At 52.5% G+C, this 14,700-nt stretch overlaps 2 protein-coding genes and 2 pseudogenes across 2 annotated transcripts; all 4 read left to right on the plus strand.

Moving 5' to 3' along the window:
• The first annotated feature begins 1,267 nt into the window (after positions 1–1,267).
• Positions 1,268–1,585, plus strand: LOC144245941 (feather keratin pseudogene; annotated as a pseudogene).
• A 2,952-nt stretch (positions 1,586–4,537) lies between these two features.
• Positions 4,538–4,855, plus strand: LOC144246672 (feather beta keratin pseudogene; annotated as a pseudogene).
• A 2,947-nt stretch (positions 4,856–7,802) lies between these two features.
• On the plus strand, positions 7,803–8,120 carry LOC144245942 (feather beta keratin-like). The gene has a single exon (XM_077781549.1). The coding sequence runs from the start codon at positions 7,803–7,805 to the stop codon at positions 8,118–8,120; it is 318 nt and encodes a 105-aa protein (XP_077637675.1).
• Positions 8,121–10,558: 2,438 nt separating this feature from the next.
• On the plus strand, positions 10,559–10,897 carry LOC144246693 (feather beta keratin-like). The gene has a single exon (XM_077784923.1). The coding sequence runs from the start codon at positions 10,559–10,561 to the stop codon at positions 10,895–10,897; it is 339 nt and encodes a 112-aa protein (XP_077641049.1).
• Positions 10,898–14,700: the final 3,803 nt, after the last annotated feature.

Consider the following 14,700-nt stretch of genomic DNA (forward strand, 5'->3'; position numbering starts at 1 on the left):
AAGCACAAAAGTGCCACCAAATGACCTCACCGATGACACCCATATTTTCCTTGGGCTTTTGTTGTATATTCTGGTTTCTCTGACACACATCCTCTATACCAATGCTCCAAATACCCAGTCTCACAATAAAGCTGACACCAAGGTCAGATGGACATGGCCTCAGGAGACAAGACAGGGAAGAGTTGTGGGGAGGAATACTCTGCCCCCCTCATGACTTGCAAGGCTCTGTCTTATAAAAGAGATATGATAACTCTATATATGGTATCTCCAGAGAGTTTCCAGTGTGATGCTATTTTTCTGAAAAGTGAATGTCTGCAGTTCCTACAACTGCTCCTCTCAGGCCTTCTTCTTCTTTTCCTGAACCCGTTTTCCTTTTTTGGTTTCACTCAGAGCCCAGCCATGGGACCCCAGAGTGTGACCTTGCTGGGCCCAGCTGAGACGAGCGCTATGGATGAACCAACACAAGACATTGAACAGGAGGAGAGGCGTCACAGGGATTGTTCTCCCAAATCCAGCAGGAAAGGCCTGGCATATAGACAGGTCTAGAATGTTGGCAACAGGACAGGGAGGGAAGAGTATGTAATGCAAGTGGACAACTTCACACCCAGAAGAGCTGCAAAGCTCAGATGAGCCTGACATGGCTGTGGGGGAATGAGGTTCCTCACCACAAGACATCCACAAACCACAGGACAACAGGGTCAGGGGCTGATTTCAGTGATCACACCCCACTCTCCAAAGCTCAGGTCACATCCAGAGTTCTCCACAAAAAAATATCTTCATCCACAGTATTTGGTCACTAACACTAGCTGCCGACAAGGTCAGACAGAGAATGACACTAAATTAGGACATGACACTGCAGAGTTGTGGGATGGAAAACACTCCCCCACCTCCGGACTCACAACTCTGAGCCAACCAGGAACTGTGGCCAGCAAAATGCCCCAAGGCCAAGGGACAAAGCTGTCCCACCCTCCAGAACCAGAATAAAAGCCGGCCCAGAGCCTCTCTCCCTCACACACTTCTCCTGACACCTTCTCCTCCTGCTCCTGCTGACAACCAGGTGAGTCTCATTCCCCTGACCCTTCTGCTCCTGCACCCTTGGCCCCACTCTTCCAGCACACTCAGCCCCAGCCTCAGCAGCCCTCACACCTCCCCACATCCCCACAACAGCCTCCAAACTCTTTCACCCTCCAGCATCACTGCCGCATATGGTACGAAATCCATCTCCTGCCTCATCCCTTCCTTTCCAGGCACCCTCCACTCCGCACCCATGGCCTGCAACACCCGCTGCGGATCCACCTGTGGACCCACCCCGCTGGCCAACAGCTGCAACGAGCCCTGTGCCCTGCAGTGCCAGAACTCCAGCGTCATCATCAACCCTTCCCCTGTGCTGGTCACCCTGCCAGGACCCATCATGACCTCCTTCCCCCAGAACACCGCCGTCGGATCCACCTCCTCGGCTGCTCTGGGCACTGAGCTCAGTGCCCAGGGACAGCCCATCTCTGGTGGCTTTGGCTTTGGCCTTGGCTATGGCTACGGGCTGGGAGGCCTGGGCTGCTATGGCAGGAGGGGTGGCTACATCTGCTGAGGACCCTCAGCACCACCCCTGACACCACCAGCTCTGGCTTCTGGCAAAAGCTCCTGCAAGCAAAGCACCTCAGCTGATGGTCTCTCTACTTGTACCTCATGCCTGATTCCTTCAGCTTCTTCCTTCTCATCAGTATTTCACTTCAATAAATTTTTCTTGCATCACAACCTGAGTTGCTGCCTCTTGGTTTTGGAATCCAATGGTCTCACATCCCCACCATATTCAATGCCAGCACTCAAATATTATGTTGGATGGAAAGGGAGTAAAGGACATTTCTTAACAAATATGACCCCACCAGTAAAAACTAACGCTGACATGGGAAATAGGGGAGAGGGGGAAACTTCCCAAACATGACACATGGCCATCATCTGATCTACCAAAGGCTTTGACACAACAATTCTCTCCTGGGCACTGCTGTGCCAAAGTCATTCTACCCAGACATAGACTTGAAAAATTCTCTTCCCAGCAGCACTCTCGAGTCCTCCCCATGAACAGAGGAATAACATCATGCACTTGGGCAGGAACTCCTGAATGCCAATGCTTCCATGCCTCTTCCTCAGGCAGCCCAGCAGGATTTCCAGGACTATGGCCAGTTCACTTTTGGACCTCCAAGGAGAGAGACCACATTGTCTCTTACACTCTGAGACCTTCCATGCACACTGAAAATTCTTCCCTCCTTTGCACATGGAATTCCATCTATTCTCTCATTTTTGCACATGCCCGATTCCTTTCATGTGTGCAGTGCTGACAACAGCTGGGCTCCCACACAGTGCTGACACCCCCTGCCCAGCCTTGTGTCTTCATAGTCCCAGCTCTCTCAGTCTCTCCTCTAGTAAAGTTCTGCCAGAAATTGAAGTGTCTAGTGACCCTCAACTGCTCAATGTCCACTGTCCCCTTGTTCTTCTCGTCTCGAGGCCAGAACTGTCCACACCACCCACATTGAATCTGCCCAGTGCTCTAAAGAGGGGAAGGGCCACCTCTCACAATTTCATGGCAACAATTTCCACAACTCTGCCTTGGACACTGGTGACACCCCACTGAAGTCATCCCCCACTGCAACCTGCTGGTCACTCTGATCTCAATCAGCACCATCAGCAGGATCCTGATCACAAAAGTCACTTTCCAGAATCTCAGTCCCCACCATTATCCTGGGCCAAGTGCAGTTTTCCTCTCCTTATGCAGAACTTCACCTTTGCCTTGATGAACTTTGGGAGATTCCTCTAACCCTTAGTCTCAAGGTCCTTCTGACTGGTGGTTCAGACAAGTGTGGCCTCAGACACTCCATCACCTCCCACCTTGCTGAAGGGGCAACTCTGCAACTGCCCAGAAGGAATGGAAGAGTCCAGGTGCTCACACCTGGCACTGGTGCAAAGCCCAGACCAGCCTGACACACCTCAGATAGTTTGGAGCCCCTCTTCACAACACACCCACAAACCCAAAACCATGAGTTCTACAGGATGACGTCAATGATGACATCCTTGCTCCCAAATCTTGGTCATGTCTTCAGTCCCCACTGACACGCTCCATCAACACCAGCCTTGGGTTTCCAACACTCACACTTTAAAGGAGGAATGACCACGATGGAAGGGGCAGCTCCTCATGCACAGCACAGCTGCAAAGCCCACACCAGCCTGACATGGCTGTGGTGGAATTGAGGCCCCTCTTCACAACACACCCACAAACTAAAGCACAAAAGTGCCACAAAATGACCTCACTGATGACACCCATATTTTCCTTGGGCTTTTGTTGTATATTCTGGTTTCTCTGACACACATCCTCTATACCAATGCTCCCAAATGCCAAGTCTCACAATAAAGCTGACACCAAGGTCAGATGGACATGGCCTCAGCAGACAAGACAGGGAAGAGTTCTGGAGAGGAATACTCTGCCCCCCTCATGACTTGCAAAGCCCTGTCTGATAAAAGAGATATGATAACTCTATATATGGTATCTCCAGAGAGTTTCCAGTTTGATGCTATTTTTCTGAAAAGTGAATGTCTGCAGTTCCTACAACTGCTCCTCTCAGGCCTTCTTCTTCTTTTCCTGAACCCGTTTTCCTTTTTTGGTTTCACTCAGAGCCCAGCCATGGGACCCCAGAGTGTGACCTTGCTGGGCCCAGCTGAGACGAGCGCTATGGATGAACCAACACAAGACATTGAACAGGAGGAGAGGCGTCACAGGGATTGTTCTCCCAAAGCCAGCAGGAAAGGCCTGGCATATAGACAGGTCTAGAATGTTGGCAACAGGACAGGGAGGGAAGAGTATGTAATGCAAGTGGACAACTTCACACCCAGAAGAGCTGCAAAGCCCAGATGAGCCTGACAGGGCTGTGGGGGAATGAGGTTCCTCACCACAAGACATCCACAAACCACAGGACAACAGGGTCAGGGGCTGACTTCAGTGATCACACACCACTCTCCAAAGCTCAGGTCACATCCAGAGTTCTCCACAAAAAAACATCTTCATCCACAGTATTTGGCCACTAACACTCTCTGCTGACAAGGTCAGACAGACAATGACACTAAATTAGGACATGACACTGCAGAGTTGTGGGATGGAAAACACTCCCCCACCTCCGGACTCACAGCTCTGAGCCAACCAGGAACTGTGGCCAGCAAAATGCCCCAAGGCCAAGGGACAAAGCTGTCCCACCCCCCAGAACCAGAATAAAAGCCGGCCCAGAGCCTCTCTCCCTCACACACTTCTCCTGACACCTTCTCCTCCTGCTCCTGCAGACAACCAGGTGAGTCTCATTCCCCTGACCCTTCTGCTCCTGCACCCTTGGCCCCACTCTTCCAGCACACTCAGTCCCAGCCTCAGCAGCCCTCACACCTACCCACATCCCCACAACAGCCTCCAAACTCCTTCACCCTCCAGCATCACTGCCGCATATGCTCCGAAATCCCTCTCCTGCCTCATCGCTTCTCTTCCAGGACCCTCCACTCCACACCCATGGCCTGCAACACCCTCTGCGGATCCACCTGCGGACCCACCCCGCTGGCCAACAGCTGCAACGAGCCCTGTGCCCTGCAGTGCCAGGATTCCCACGTCATCATCAACCCTTCCCCTGTGCTGGTCACCCTGCCAGGACCCATCATGACCTCCTTCCCCCAGAACACCGCCGTCGGATCCACCTCCTCGGCTGCCGTGGGCAGTGAGCTCAGTGCCCAGGGACAGCCCATCTCTGGTGGATTTGGCTTTGGCCTTGGCTATGGCTACGGGCTGGGAGGCCTGGGCTGCTATGGCAGGAGGGGTGGCTACATCTGCTGAGGGCCCTCAGCACCACCCCTGACACCACCAGCTCTGGCTTCTGGCAAAAGCTCCTGCAAGCAAAGCAGCTCAGCTGATGGTCTCTCTACTTGTACCTCACGCCTGATTCCTTCAGCTTCTTCCTTCTCATCAGTATTTCACTTCAATAAATTTTTCTTGCATCACAACCTGAGTTGCTGCCTCTTGGTTTTGGAATCCAATGGTCTCACATCCCCACCATATTCAATGCCAGCACTCAAATATTATGTTGGATGGAAAGGGAGTAAAGGACATTTCTTAACAAATATGACCCCACCAGTAAAAACTAACGCTGACATGGGAAATAGGGGAGAGGGGGAAACTTCCCAAACATGACACATGGCCATCATCTGATCTACCAAAGGCTTTGACACAACAATTCTCTCCTGGGCACTGCTGTGCCAAAGTCATTCTACCCAGACATAGACTTGAAAAATTCTCTTCCCAGCAGCACTCTCGAGTCCTCCCCATGAACAGAGGAATAACATCATGCACTTGGGCAGGAACTCCTGAATGCCAATGCATCCATTCCTCTTCCTCAGGCAGCCCAGCAGGATTTCCAGGACTATGGCCAGTTGACTTTTGGACCTCCAAGGAGAGAGACCACATTGTCTCTTACACTCTGAGACCTTCCACGCACACTGAAAATTCTTCCCTCCTTTGCACATGGAATTCCATCTATTCTCTCATTTTTGCACATGCCCGATTCCTTTCATGTGTGCAGTGCTGACAACAGCTGGGCTCCCACACAGTGCTGACACCCCCTGCCCAGCCTTGTGTCTTCATAGTCCCAGCTCTCTCAGTCTCTCCTCTAGTAAAGTTCTGCCAGAAATTGAAGTGTCTAGTGACCCTCAACTGCTCAATGTCCACTGTCCCCTTGTTCTTCTCGTCTCGAGGCCAGAACTGTCCACACCACCCACATTGAATCTGCCCAGTGCTCTAAAGAGGGGAAGGGCCACCTCTCACAATTTCATGGCAACAATTTCCACAACTCTGCCTTGGACACTGGTGACACCCCACTGAAGTCATCCCCCACTGCAACCTGCTGGTCACTCTGATCTCAATCAGCACCATCAGCAGGATCCTGATCACAAAAGTCACTTTCCAGAATCTCAGTCCCCACCATTATCCTGGGCCAAGTGCAGTTTTCCTCTCCTTATGCAGAACTTCACCTTTGCCTTGATGAACTTTGGGAGATTCCTCTAACCCTTAGTCTCAAGGTCCTTCTGACTGGTGGTTCAGACAAGTGTGGCCTCAGACACTCCATCACCTCCCACCTTGCTGAAGGGGCAACTCTGCAACTGCCCAGAAGGAATGGAAGAGTCCAGGTGCTCACACCTGGCACTGGTGCAAAGCCCAGACCAGCCTGACACACCTGAGATAGTTTGGGGCCCCTCTTCACAACACACCCACAAACCCAAAACCATGAGTTCTACAGGATGACGTCAATGATGACATCCTTGCTCCCAAATCTTGGTCATGTCTTCAGTCCCCACTGACACGCTCCATCAACACCAGCCTTGGGTTTCCAACACTCACACTTTAAAGGAGGAATGACCACGATGGAAGGGGCAGCTCCTCATGCACAGCACAGCTGCAAAGCCCACACCATCCTGACATGGCTGTGGTGGAATTGGGCCCCTCTTCAAAACACACCCATAAACTAAAGCACAAAAGTGCCACCAAATGACCTCACCGATGACACCCATATTTTCCTTGGGCTTTTGTTGTATATTCTGGTTTCTCTGACACACATCCTCTATACCAATGCTCCCAAATGCCAAGTCTCACAATAAAGCTGACACCAAGGTCAGATGGACATGGCCTCAGCAGACAAGACAGGGAAGAGTTGTGGGGAGGAATACTCTCCCCCCCCATGACTTGCAAGACTCTGTCTGATAAAAGAGATACGATAACTCTATATATGGTACCTCCAGAGAGTTTCCAGTTTGATGCTATTTTTCTGAAAAGTGAATGTCTGCAGTTCCTACACCTGCTCCTCTCAGGCCTTCTTCTTCTTTTCCTGAACCCGTTTTCCTTTTTTGGTTTCACTCAGAGCCCAGCCATGGGACCCCAGAGTGTGACCTTGCTGAGCCCAGCTGAGACGAGCGCTACGGATGAACCAACACAAGACATTGGACAGGAGGAGAGGCGTCACAGGGATTGTTCTCCCAAATCCAGCAGGAAAGGCCTGGCATATAGACAGGTCTAGAATGTTGGCAACAGGACAGGGAGGGAAGAGTATCTATTGCAAGTAGACAACTTCACCCCCAGAAGAGCTGCAAAGCCCAAATGAGCCTGACATGGCTGTGGGGGAATGAGGATCCTCACCACAAGACATCCACACACCACAGCTCTTGAGGGCCAGGGGCTGACTTCAGTGATCACACATCACTCTCCAAAGCTCAGGTCACATCCACAGTTCTCCACAAAAAACATCTTCATCCACAGTATTTGGCCACTAACACTCTCTGCTGACAAGGTCAGACAGACAATGACACTAAATTAGGACATGACACTGCAGAGTTGTGGGATGGAAAACACTCCCCCACCTCCGGACTCACAACTCTGAGCCAGCCGGGAACTCTGGCCAGCAAAATGCCCCAAGGCCAAGGGACAAAGCTGTCCCACCCTCCAGAACCAGAATAAAAGCTGGCCCAGAGCCTCTCTCCCTCACACACTTCTCCTGACACCTTCTCCTGTTCCTGCAGACAACCAGGTGAGTCTCAAGCCCCTGACCCTTCTGCTCCTGCACCCTTGGCCCCACTCTTCCAGCACACTCAGCCCCAGCCTCAGCAGCCCTCACACCTCCCCACATCCCCACAACAGCCTTCAAACTCTTTCACCCTCCAGCATCACTGCCGCATATGCTCCGAAATCCCTCTCTTGCCTCATCCCTTCCTTTCCAGGCACCCTCCACACCGCACCCATGGCCTGCAACACCCGCTGCGGATCCACCTGCGGACCCACCCCGCTGGCCAACAGCTGCAACGAGCCCTGTGCCCTGCAGTGCCAGGATTCCCACGTCATCATCAACCCTTCCCCTGTGCTGGTCACCCTGCCAGGACCCATCATGACCTCCTTCCCCCAGAACACCGCCGTCGGATCCACCTCCTCGGCTGCTCTGGGCACTGAGCTCAGTGCCCAGGGACAGCCCATCTCTGGTGGATTTGGATTTGGTCTTGGCCTTGGCTACGGGCTGGGAGGCCTGGGCTGCTATGGCAGGAGGGGTGGCTACATCTGCTGAGGGCCCTCAGCACCACCCCTGACACCACCAGCTCTGGCCTCTGGCAACAGCTCCTGCAAGCAAAGCAGCTCAGCTGGTGGTCTCTCTACTTGTACCTCACGCCTGATTCCTTCAGCTTCTTCCTTCTCATCAGTATTTCACTTCAATAAATTTTTCTTGCATCGCAACCTGAGTTGCTGACTCTTTGTTTTGAAATCCAATGGTCTCACATCCCCACCATTTTCAATACCAGCACTCAAATATTATGTTGGATGGAAAGGGAGTAAAGGACATTTCTTAACAAATATGACCCCACCTGTAAAAACTAATGCTGACATGGGAAATAGGGGAGAGGGTGAACCTTCCAGAACATGACACATGGCCATCACCTGATCTACCAAAGACTTTGACACAACAATTCTCTCCTGGGCACTGCTGTGCCAAAGTCACTCTACCCAAACATAGACTTGAAAAATTCTCTTCCCAGCAGCACTCTCGAGTCCTCCCCATGAACAGAGGAATAACATCATGCACTTGGGCAGGAACTCCTGAATGCCAATGCTTCCATGCCTCTTCCTCAGGCAGCCCAGCAGGATTTCCAGGACTATGGCCAGTTCACTTTTGGACCTCCAAGGAGAGAGACCACATTGTCTCTTACACTCTGAGACCTTCCACGCACACTGAAAAATTCTTCCTTCCTTTGCACATGGAATTCCATCTATTCTCTCATTTTTGCACATGCCCTATTCCTTTCATGTGTGCAGTGCTGACAACAGCTGGGCTCCCACACACTGCTGACACCCCCTGCCCAGCCTTGTCTCTTCATAGTCCCAGCTCTCTCAGTCTCTCCTCTAGTAAAGTTCTGCCAGAAATTGAAGTGTCTAGTGGCCCTCAACTGCTCAATGTCCAATATCCCCTTGTTCTTCTCATCTCGTGCCCAGAACTGTCCACACCACCCACATCGAATTTGCCCAGTGCTCTAAAGAGAGGAAGGGCCACCTCTCACAATTTCATGGCAACAATTTCCAGAACTCTGCCTTGGACACTGGTGACACCCCACTGAAGTCATCCCCCACTGCAACCTGCTGGTCACTCTGATCTCAATCAGCACCATCAGCAGGATCCTGATCACAAAAGTCACTTTCCAGAATCTCAGTCCCCACCATTATCCAGGGTCAAGTGCAGTTTTCCTCTCCTTATGCAGAACTTCACCTTTGCCTTGATGAACTTTGGGAGATTCCTTTAACCCTTAGTCTCGAGGTCCTTCTGACTGGTGGTTCAGACAAGTGTGGCCTCAGACACTCCATCACCACCCACCTTGCTGAAGGGGCAACTCTGCAACTGCCCAGAAGGAATGGAAGAGTCCAGGTGCTCACACCTGGCACAGGTGCAAAGCCCAGACCAGCCTGACACACCTCAGATAGTTTGGGGCCCCTCTTCACCACACACCCACAAACCCAAAACCATGAGTTCCACAGGATGACCTCACTGATGACATCCTTGCTCCCAAATCTTGGTCACGTCTTCAGTCCCCACTGACACGCTCCATCAACACCAGCCTTGGGTTTCCAACACTCACACTTTAAAGGAGGAATGGCCACGATGGAAGGGGCAGCTCCTCATGCACAGCACAGCTGCAAAGCCCACACCAGCCTGACATGGCTGCGGTGGAATTGGGGCCCCTCTTCACAACACACCCACAAAAAAATATAAACCATACGAGTGCCACAGAATGACCTCACTGATGACACCCATGTTTTTCTTAGGCTTTTGTTGTATATTCTGGTTTCTCTGACACGCATCTTCCAAAAAAATCCTCCCAAATACCAACTCTCACTTGAAAGCTGACACCAAGGTCAGACGGACACGAGGCTGACGTGGCTGTGGGGGAACAAGGTCTCTCTTCACCACAAACCCACAAAACCACAGCACATCACTGCCACGACTATGACATCCCACCTCTCCAAACTTTTGGTCACGTCTTCAGCCCTCATAGACAAACAACTTCAATAGCAGCCTTTGGTCTCTAATACTTGCATTTAAAAGTTGCCGCCAAAGTCATGGCCTCAAGCGCAGGACATGACACTGCAGAGTTGTGGGGAGCAAAAACTCCCCAGCTCAGCACTCACGAGGCCTCCAAAATGCCCCAAAGCCATTGGACAAGGTTGACCCACCCCTCCAGAACCAGCATAAAAGCCGATCCACAGCGTCTCTCCCTCACACACTTCTCCTGAAGCCTTCTGCTCCTGCAGACAACCAGGTGAGTCTCAAGCCCCTGACCCTCCTGCTCCTGCAGCCCTGGCCCCTCTCTTCCAGCCAGTTCAGCCCCAGCCTCAGCAGCTCCACAGCCCCACAACAGCCTCCACATTGCATCAATCTATTGCATCACTGCCCCTCACACCCCTACACCCCTGTCCTACCTGACCCCTTCTCTTCCAGGCACCCTCCACACCACACCCATGGCCTGCAACACCCTCTGCGGATCCACCTGCGGACCCACCCCGCTGGCCAACAGCTGCAACGAGCCCTGTGCCCTGCAGTGCCAGGATTCCCGCGTCATCATCGACCCTTCCCCTGTGCTGGTCACCCTGCCAGGACCCATCATGACCTCCTTCCCCCAGAACACCGCCGTCGGATCCACCTCCTCGGCTGCTCTGGGCAGTGAGCTCAGTGCCCAGGGACAGCCCATCTCTGGTGGATTTGGTGGCTTTGGCTACGGCCTTGGCTACGGCCGCGGCTTTGGCTACGGGCTGGGAGGCCTGGGCTGCTATGGCAGGAGGGGTGGCTACATCTGCTGAGGACCCTCAGCACCACCCCTGACACCACCAGCTCTGGGCTCTGGCCACAGCTCCTGCAATCAAAGCACCTCGGCTGATGGTCGCCCTACTTGAACCCGGCATTGGATCCCTTCCACTCACTGCTCCTGTCTACTCATTCTTTTCCCTAAATAAACTTTTCCTGCAGCACAGCCTCAGATGCCTCTTTTTCTTGTGCCAGACTTCTTGCAGCTACACCCAGCACAGATACTTCGCTCGCAGCCTAAATAGCCGCAGTCCCTTTGGCACCATCTTCACTTTCAGAAGGTGCCAGGACCACCCAAGGAAGGTCCCATTTCCTTGTCTCCTTTTCCTACAAGTGCCTCGGTTTACAGGGTTTCCAGGCCACCACATCCCTTTCTGCAAGTTCCTCAGTGGACCCAGGTTATTGTTGCCTTGTCCACCTGGCTGGACATTCCTCATTCCACCTCCCTGGGAGTCTCCAGGCTGGGATCTCACCTTGCTTGAGGTCTTCAACTGATCCCTGATGGAGATCCTCCTTTCCCCCCTCACAGCACGGTCCCATTGAGGGAGCCTCCAGGGCACCTTCCTCCCTATTCTGGGTCCCTGGATCATCTGTGCTGGTGACCCCAAGCCACCGAGGCTCTGCTCTGAGGTCACACATCACATCCCATTATGACTTGGCTCCCACCGAGTCACTGTGGATTCCTGAGGCGCGCCATGGAGACCTGACAACAAAGTGCAGCAGCACTGCTGCGACCCTGCTGAGAAGATGGTACCCCTTGTGCCACCTTCCTGCCTCGTTGCCTCCCAATTTTGACACTCCAACGAGGATTTTTGGGTCATAAAGATCTTTGCTCTCCCCAAATTGCTTCTCACCAGTGACGTTCACTCTTTCTTCTCCTTTGATGTGTTTTTTTTCCTCTGTACAAAGGCTCCCGGCAAACAGGTGAGCTCTGGGCTGACACATGAGTTCAAAGTCTCCAGGGCTATTGGCAGCACTAAAATATTCATCAAAAGCAAATTAAAATAACATCTCTGGAGCAGCTGGAGCCCAGAGAGCCGGAGGACTCCAAGCACAGCTGGATTCAGATTTGGTTCAAAGAGGAAGAGTTTTCTGAGGAACAAAGCCCTTCCTTAAAACCAAAACTAAACAGCCCCTGCAGCTGAGCTGGGAAAGGAGAGGGAATAGTTTGGAACTGTGTGGCCTTTTTATTTCTCGATTTCGTTAAATAGTGCTTTTCCCCTTGAGGCACCAACTTCAGCTCGTCTTAAAATAAAGTCTAACCCATAAAAAGACAAATATAAGTAATCCGTGCCTCTTATACTCATTCACCTTGGAGCTCATCCAGCTTGACATCAACACTTGGACCGAAACAAGAGCAGGATTTCACCTTCCCAAGGTCCTGGGACATGCCCAAGCAGCCAGGCCCAGCGGGATGTCTGCCTCATCCCAAACCTGCGCCAGAGACGCTCTTTTTGGGCACATTCAGCTCACGTGGGTTCCAGGTAACACTGGGAGGAGGCTCAGATCCACATCCACAGTGCCCTGTGCCCACATTCCTGTCTCCCATCCACCCTGCGAAATCCAGGTCCCTTGGGTTGCCCCCCTGCCCAGATCTCTGCACTCCATCCAAGGAGACCCCGGTGGGATGCGCTGGATGAGGTGGGATGGGCTGGAAGAGGTGGGATCTCTTCCAGCGCCTCTCCCGATGGGATTCACGCCCACCTAGCCAAGATTTCACTCCCAAAATAACCCCAAACCCCATCATGGTGCAGTGGCAGGTTCATCTCCCTCCTCCAGAGGACTGGACTCGACACGACCAAATCCAAAATGATGGTGGAAAGGACATCCTTGTGCAGCAGCTGCTCCCAATCCCACGAAGAAAGTTTCTTGGAATATCTGTGGCCATCACCCCCATCCCCATCCCAGTCTTCCCCATTTGTGTTTTTGGATAATTCCCACAGCCAAAGGGCTGCACGTGGTGGGGAGCAACCCCCAACCCCTATGGAAACTGGCACAGGCCATCCCGTGGGACAAGGCCTGGAAAAGGGGTCACTGCTGGTGTGCTGCTCCCTAAAAAAGAGCCGCAAAGCTGGAATTTTAGCAGGGAAGAGATGCTCAGCGCTGTCTCACCTGGGCTCCTGGAGCTTGGCTTCATCCTAGGACAGCTTCCACCTGGGATAGGCTGTACCAGGTTGCCCCAACCTCATTCAGGAATCTCATTCCCATCTGCCTCACTTTCCTACGAGGCACGGGGAAAGGCAGAGCAGGGAGTGGGGCTGGACCCAAAACTGGGCCCGTTCCAGAGAAATAGGTCACCCCACAAGGAAGCTTAGTTACGGAAGCGACGCCCGACACGAAGCAGCGGTTCTCCGCCGGGACCTGGCCAAGCCACCCAAGCTTTATCCTGCCGGCTGGAAGGTCCTGGGATGTCCTCTGGATCATGTCACGCAGACGCCCTGCCCAGATGAGCTAATGGGTCTGCTCCAGGCTTTGATCCTCAAATCCCGGAGCCTTGTTAGATAACATCAGAAGCCTGGGTGATATTTCATTAACAAACGAGTCCATCCCATGTGGTCGCCGCCAACTTTACCCCTTTCCCCTGTGATCTTCCCTCGTGTTCCAACATTTCTTTAGTAATTAGACCCAGAATTAGCATATTTAAGCTCCGAAATTACTACATTTAATGCAACACCGTGGTTACCCGAGTGCTGTCACAGCAGCTCTCGGCTGCGCCACCTCCCAGCAATTCCTTGACCGAAGCACGGGTTTATCCCTAATTAGTCTCCCAAAACTTGCAGGAGGCAGCAGGAAGATCTTATTCTCCCACCAGCACGTGGAAAATCTTCCTTGGCTTTCCCCCCTCCCCATCCCTGGGAATATTCAAGGCCACGTTGGAGCAACCTGGTCTAGTGGAAGGCGTCCCCGCCCATGGCAAGAGGGTTGGAACGGGATGATTTTTATTTATGGCAATGATTGTATTCCAACCCAAACCCTTTTACTCCGTAATTTCGCCGTGAAGCGAGGTGGAAGCGTGGACGCAGCTGGATCTGACTCATCCCAACACCAGCGTGAGGTTTTCTTCTTGCCAAACCTCAGTGTCTCGTGGAGGATGCAGGATGGACGTGGAATTAGCTGGCGTGGAAAAGGAGCTCCAGTGTCCATCGCCGGCTCCGTGGGTGAGATCAGCCAGGGAATCCTGTCAAACATCCAGTGGGAACAACACCAAGACCCCTGGGAGTGGGATTTTGGAGCTGGGAAAGGCCTGGGCACATTCTGGGACTCAGCCAGCTGGGAGAGGGGATGGGCAATTCCAGGGGACAGAGGCACAAGGTGACATCTTTTAATATGCAAATGACCCCTCTGCCACCACCAGCTCCCAGCAAGGAGATCCTCAAGGATTCAGCCTTCCCTGAGACTTTCCCAAAGGAAAAGGGCACATTTCCAGGTCTCAGCCAGGAGGAAAGTAATTAAAATCTCTCATTCTATTGCTCCTCGACACCGGGGCTATCCAGGGCTTTGGTGGGAGGAATGTGGGAATTCCTGGCTGGGTCTCTCTAAATTCCACTTTCAAAAGTTTAATTTAGAGCAAAGCCCTGCCTTTGCCTCGCAAAAATCCCGAAGGAAAAGCCAGCTGGATGTGGGGGTGGAGGGGGTGCCTTCAAAACCATCCCCCACACGCAGGAAAGCTCTGCTCATTTTTAATCTCGGCTTAAGTGCATTAAAAGCGATTAAAACGTTTTCACATGGAAATCCCTTTTGATGAGCCACTTTGGCAGGGGGGACACCTAGGAACCCCTTTTCCCTGCATCCCCTTCCT

This window comes from Lonchura striata, chromosome 1 (genome assembly GCF_046129695.1).
Source record: "Lonchura striata isolate bLonStr1 chromosome 1, bLonStr1.mat, whole genome shotgun sequence".
Classification (NCBI taxonomy): domain Eukaryota; kingdom Metazoa; phylum Chordata; class Aves; order Passeriformes; family Estrildidae; genus Lonchura; species Lonchura striata.

What these genes read in the sequence shown, in the direction of transcription:
- LOC144246693 (XM_077784923.1), top strand. Translation starts at nt 10,559, where the DNA reads ATGGCCTGCAACACCCTCTGCGGATCCACCTGCGGACCCACCCCGCTG.
- LOC144245942 (XM_077781549.1), top strand. Translation starts at nt 7,803, where the DNA reads ATGGCCTGCAACACCCGCTGCGGATCCACCTGCGGACCCACCCCGCTG.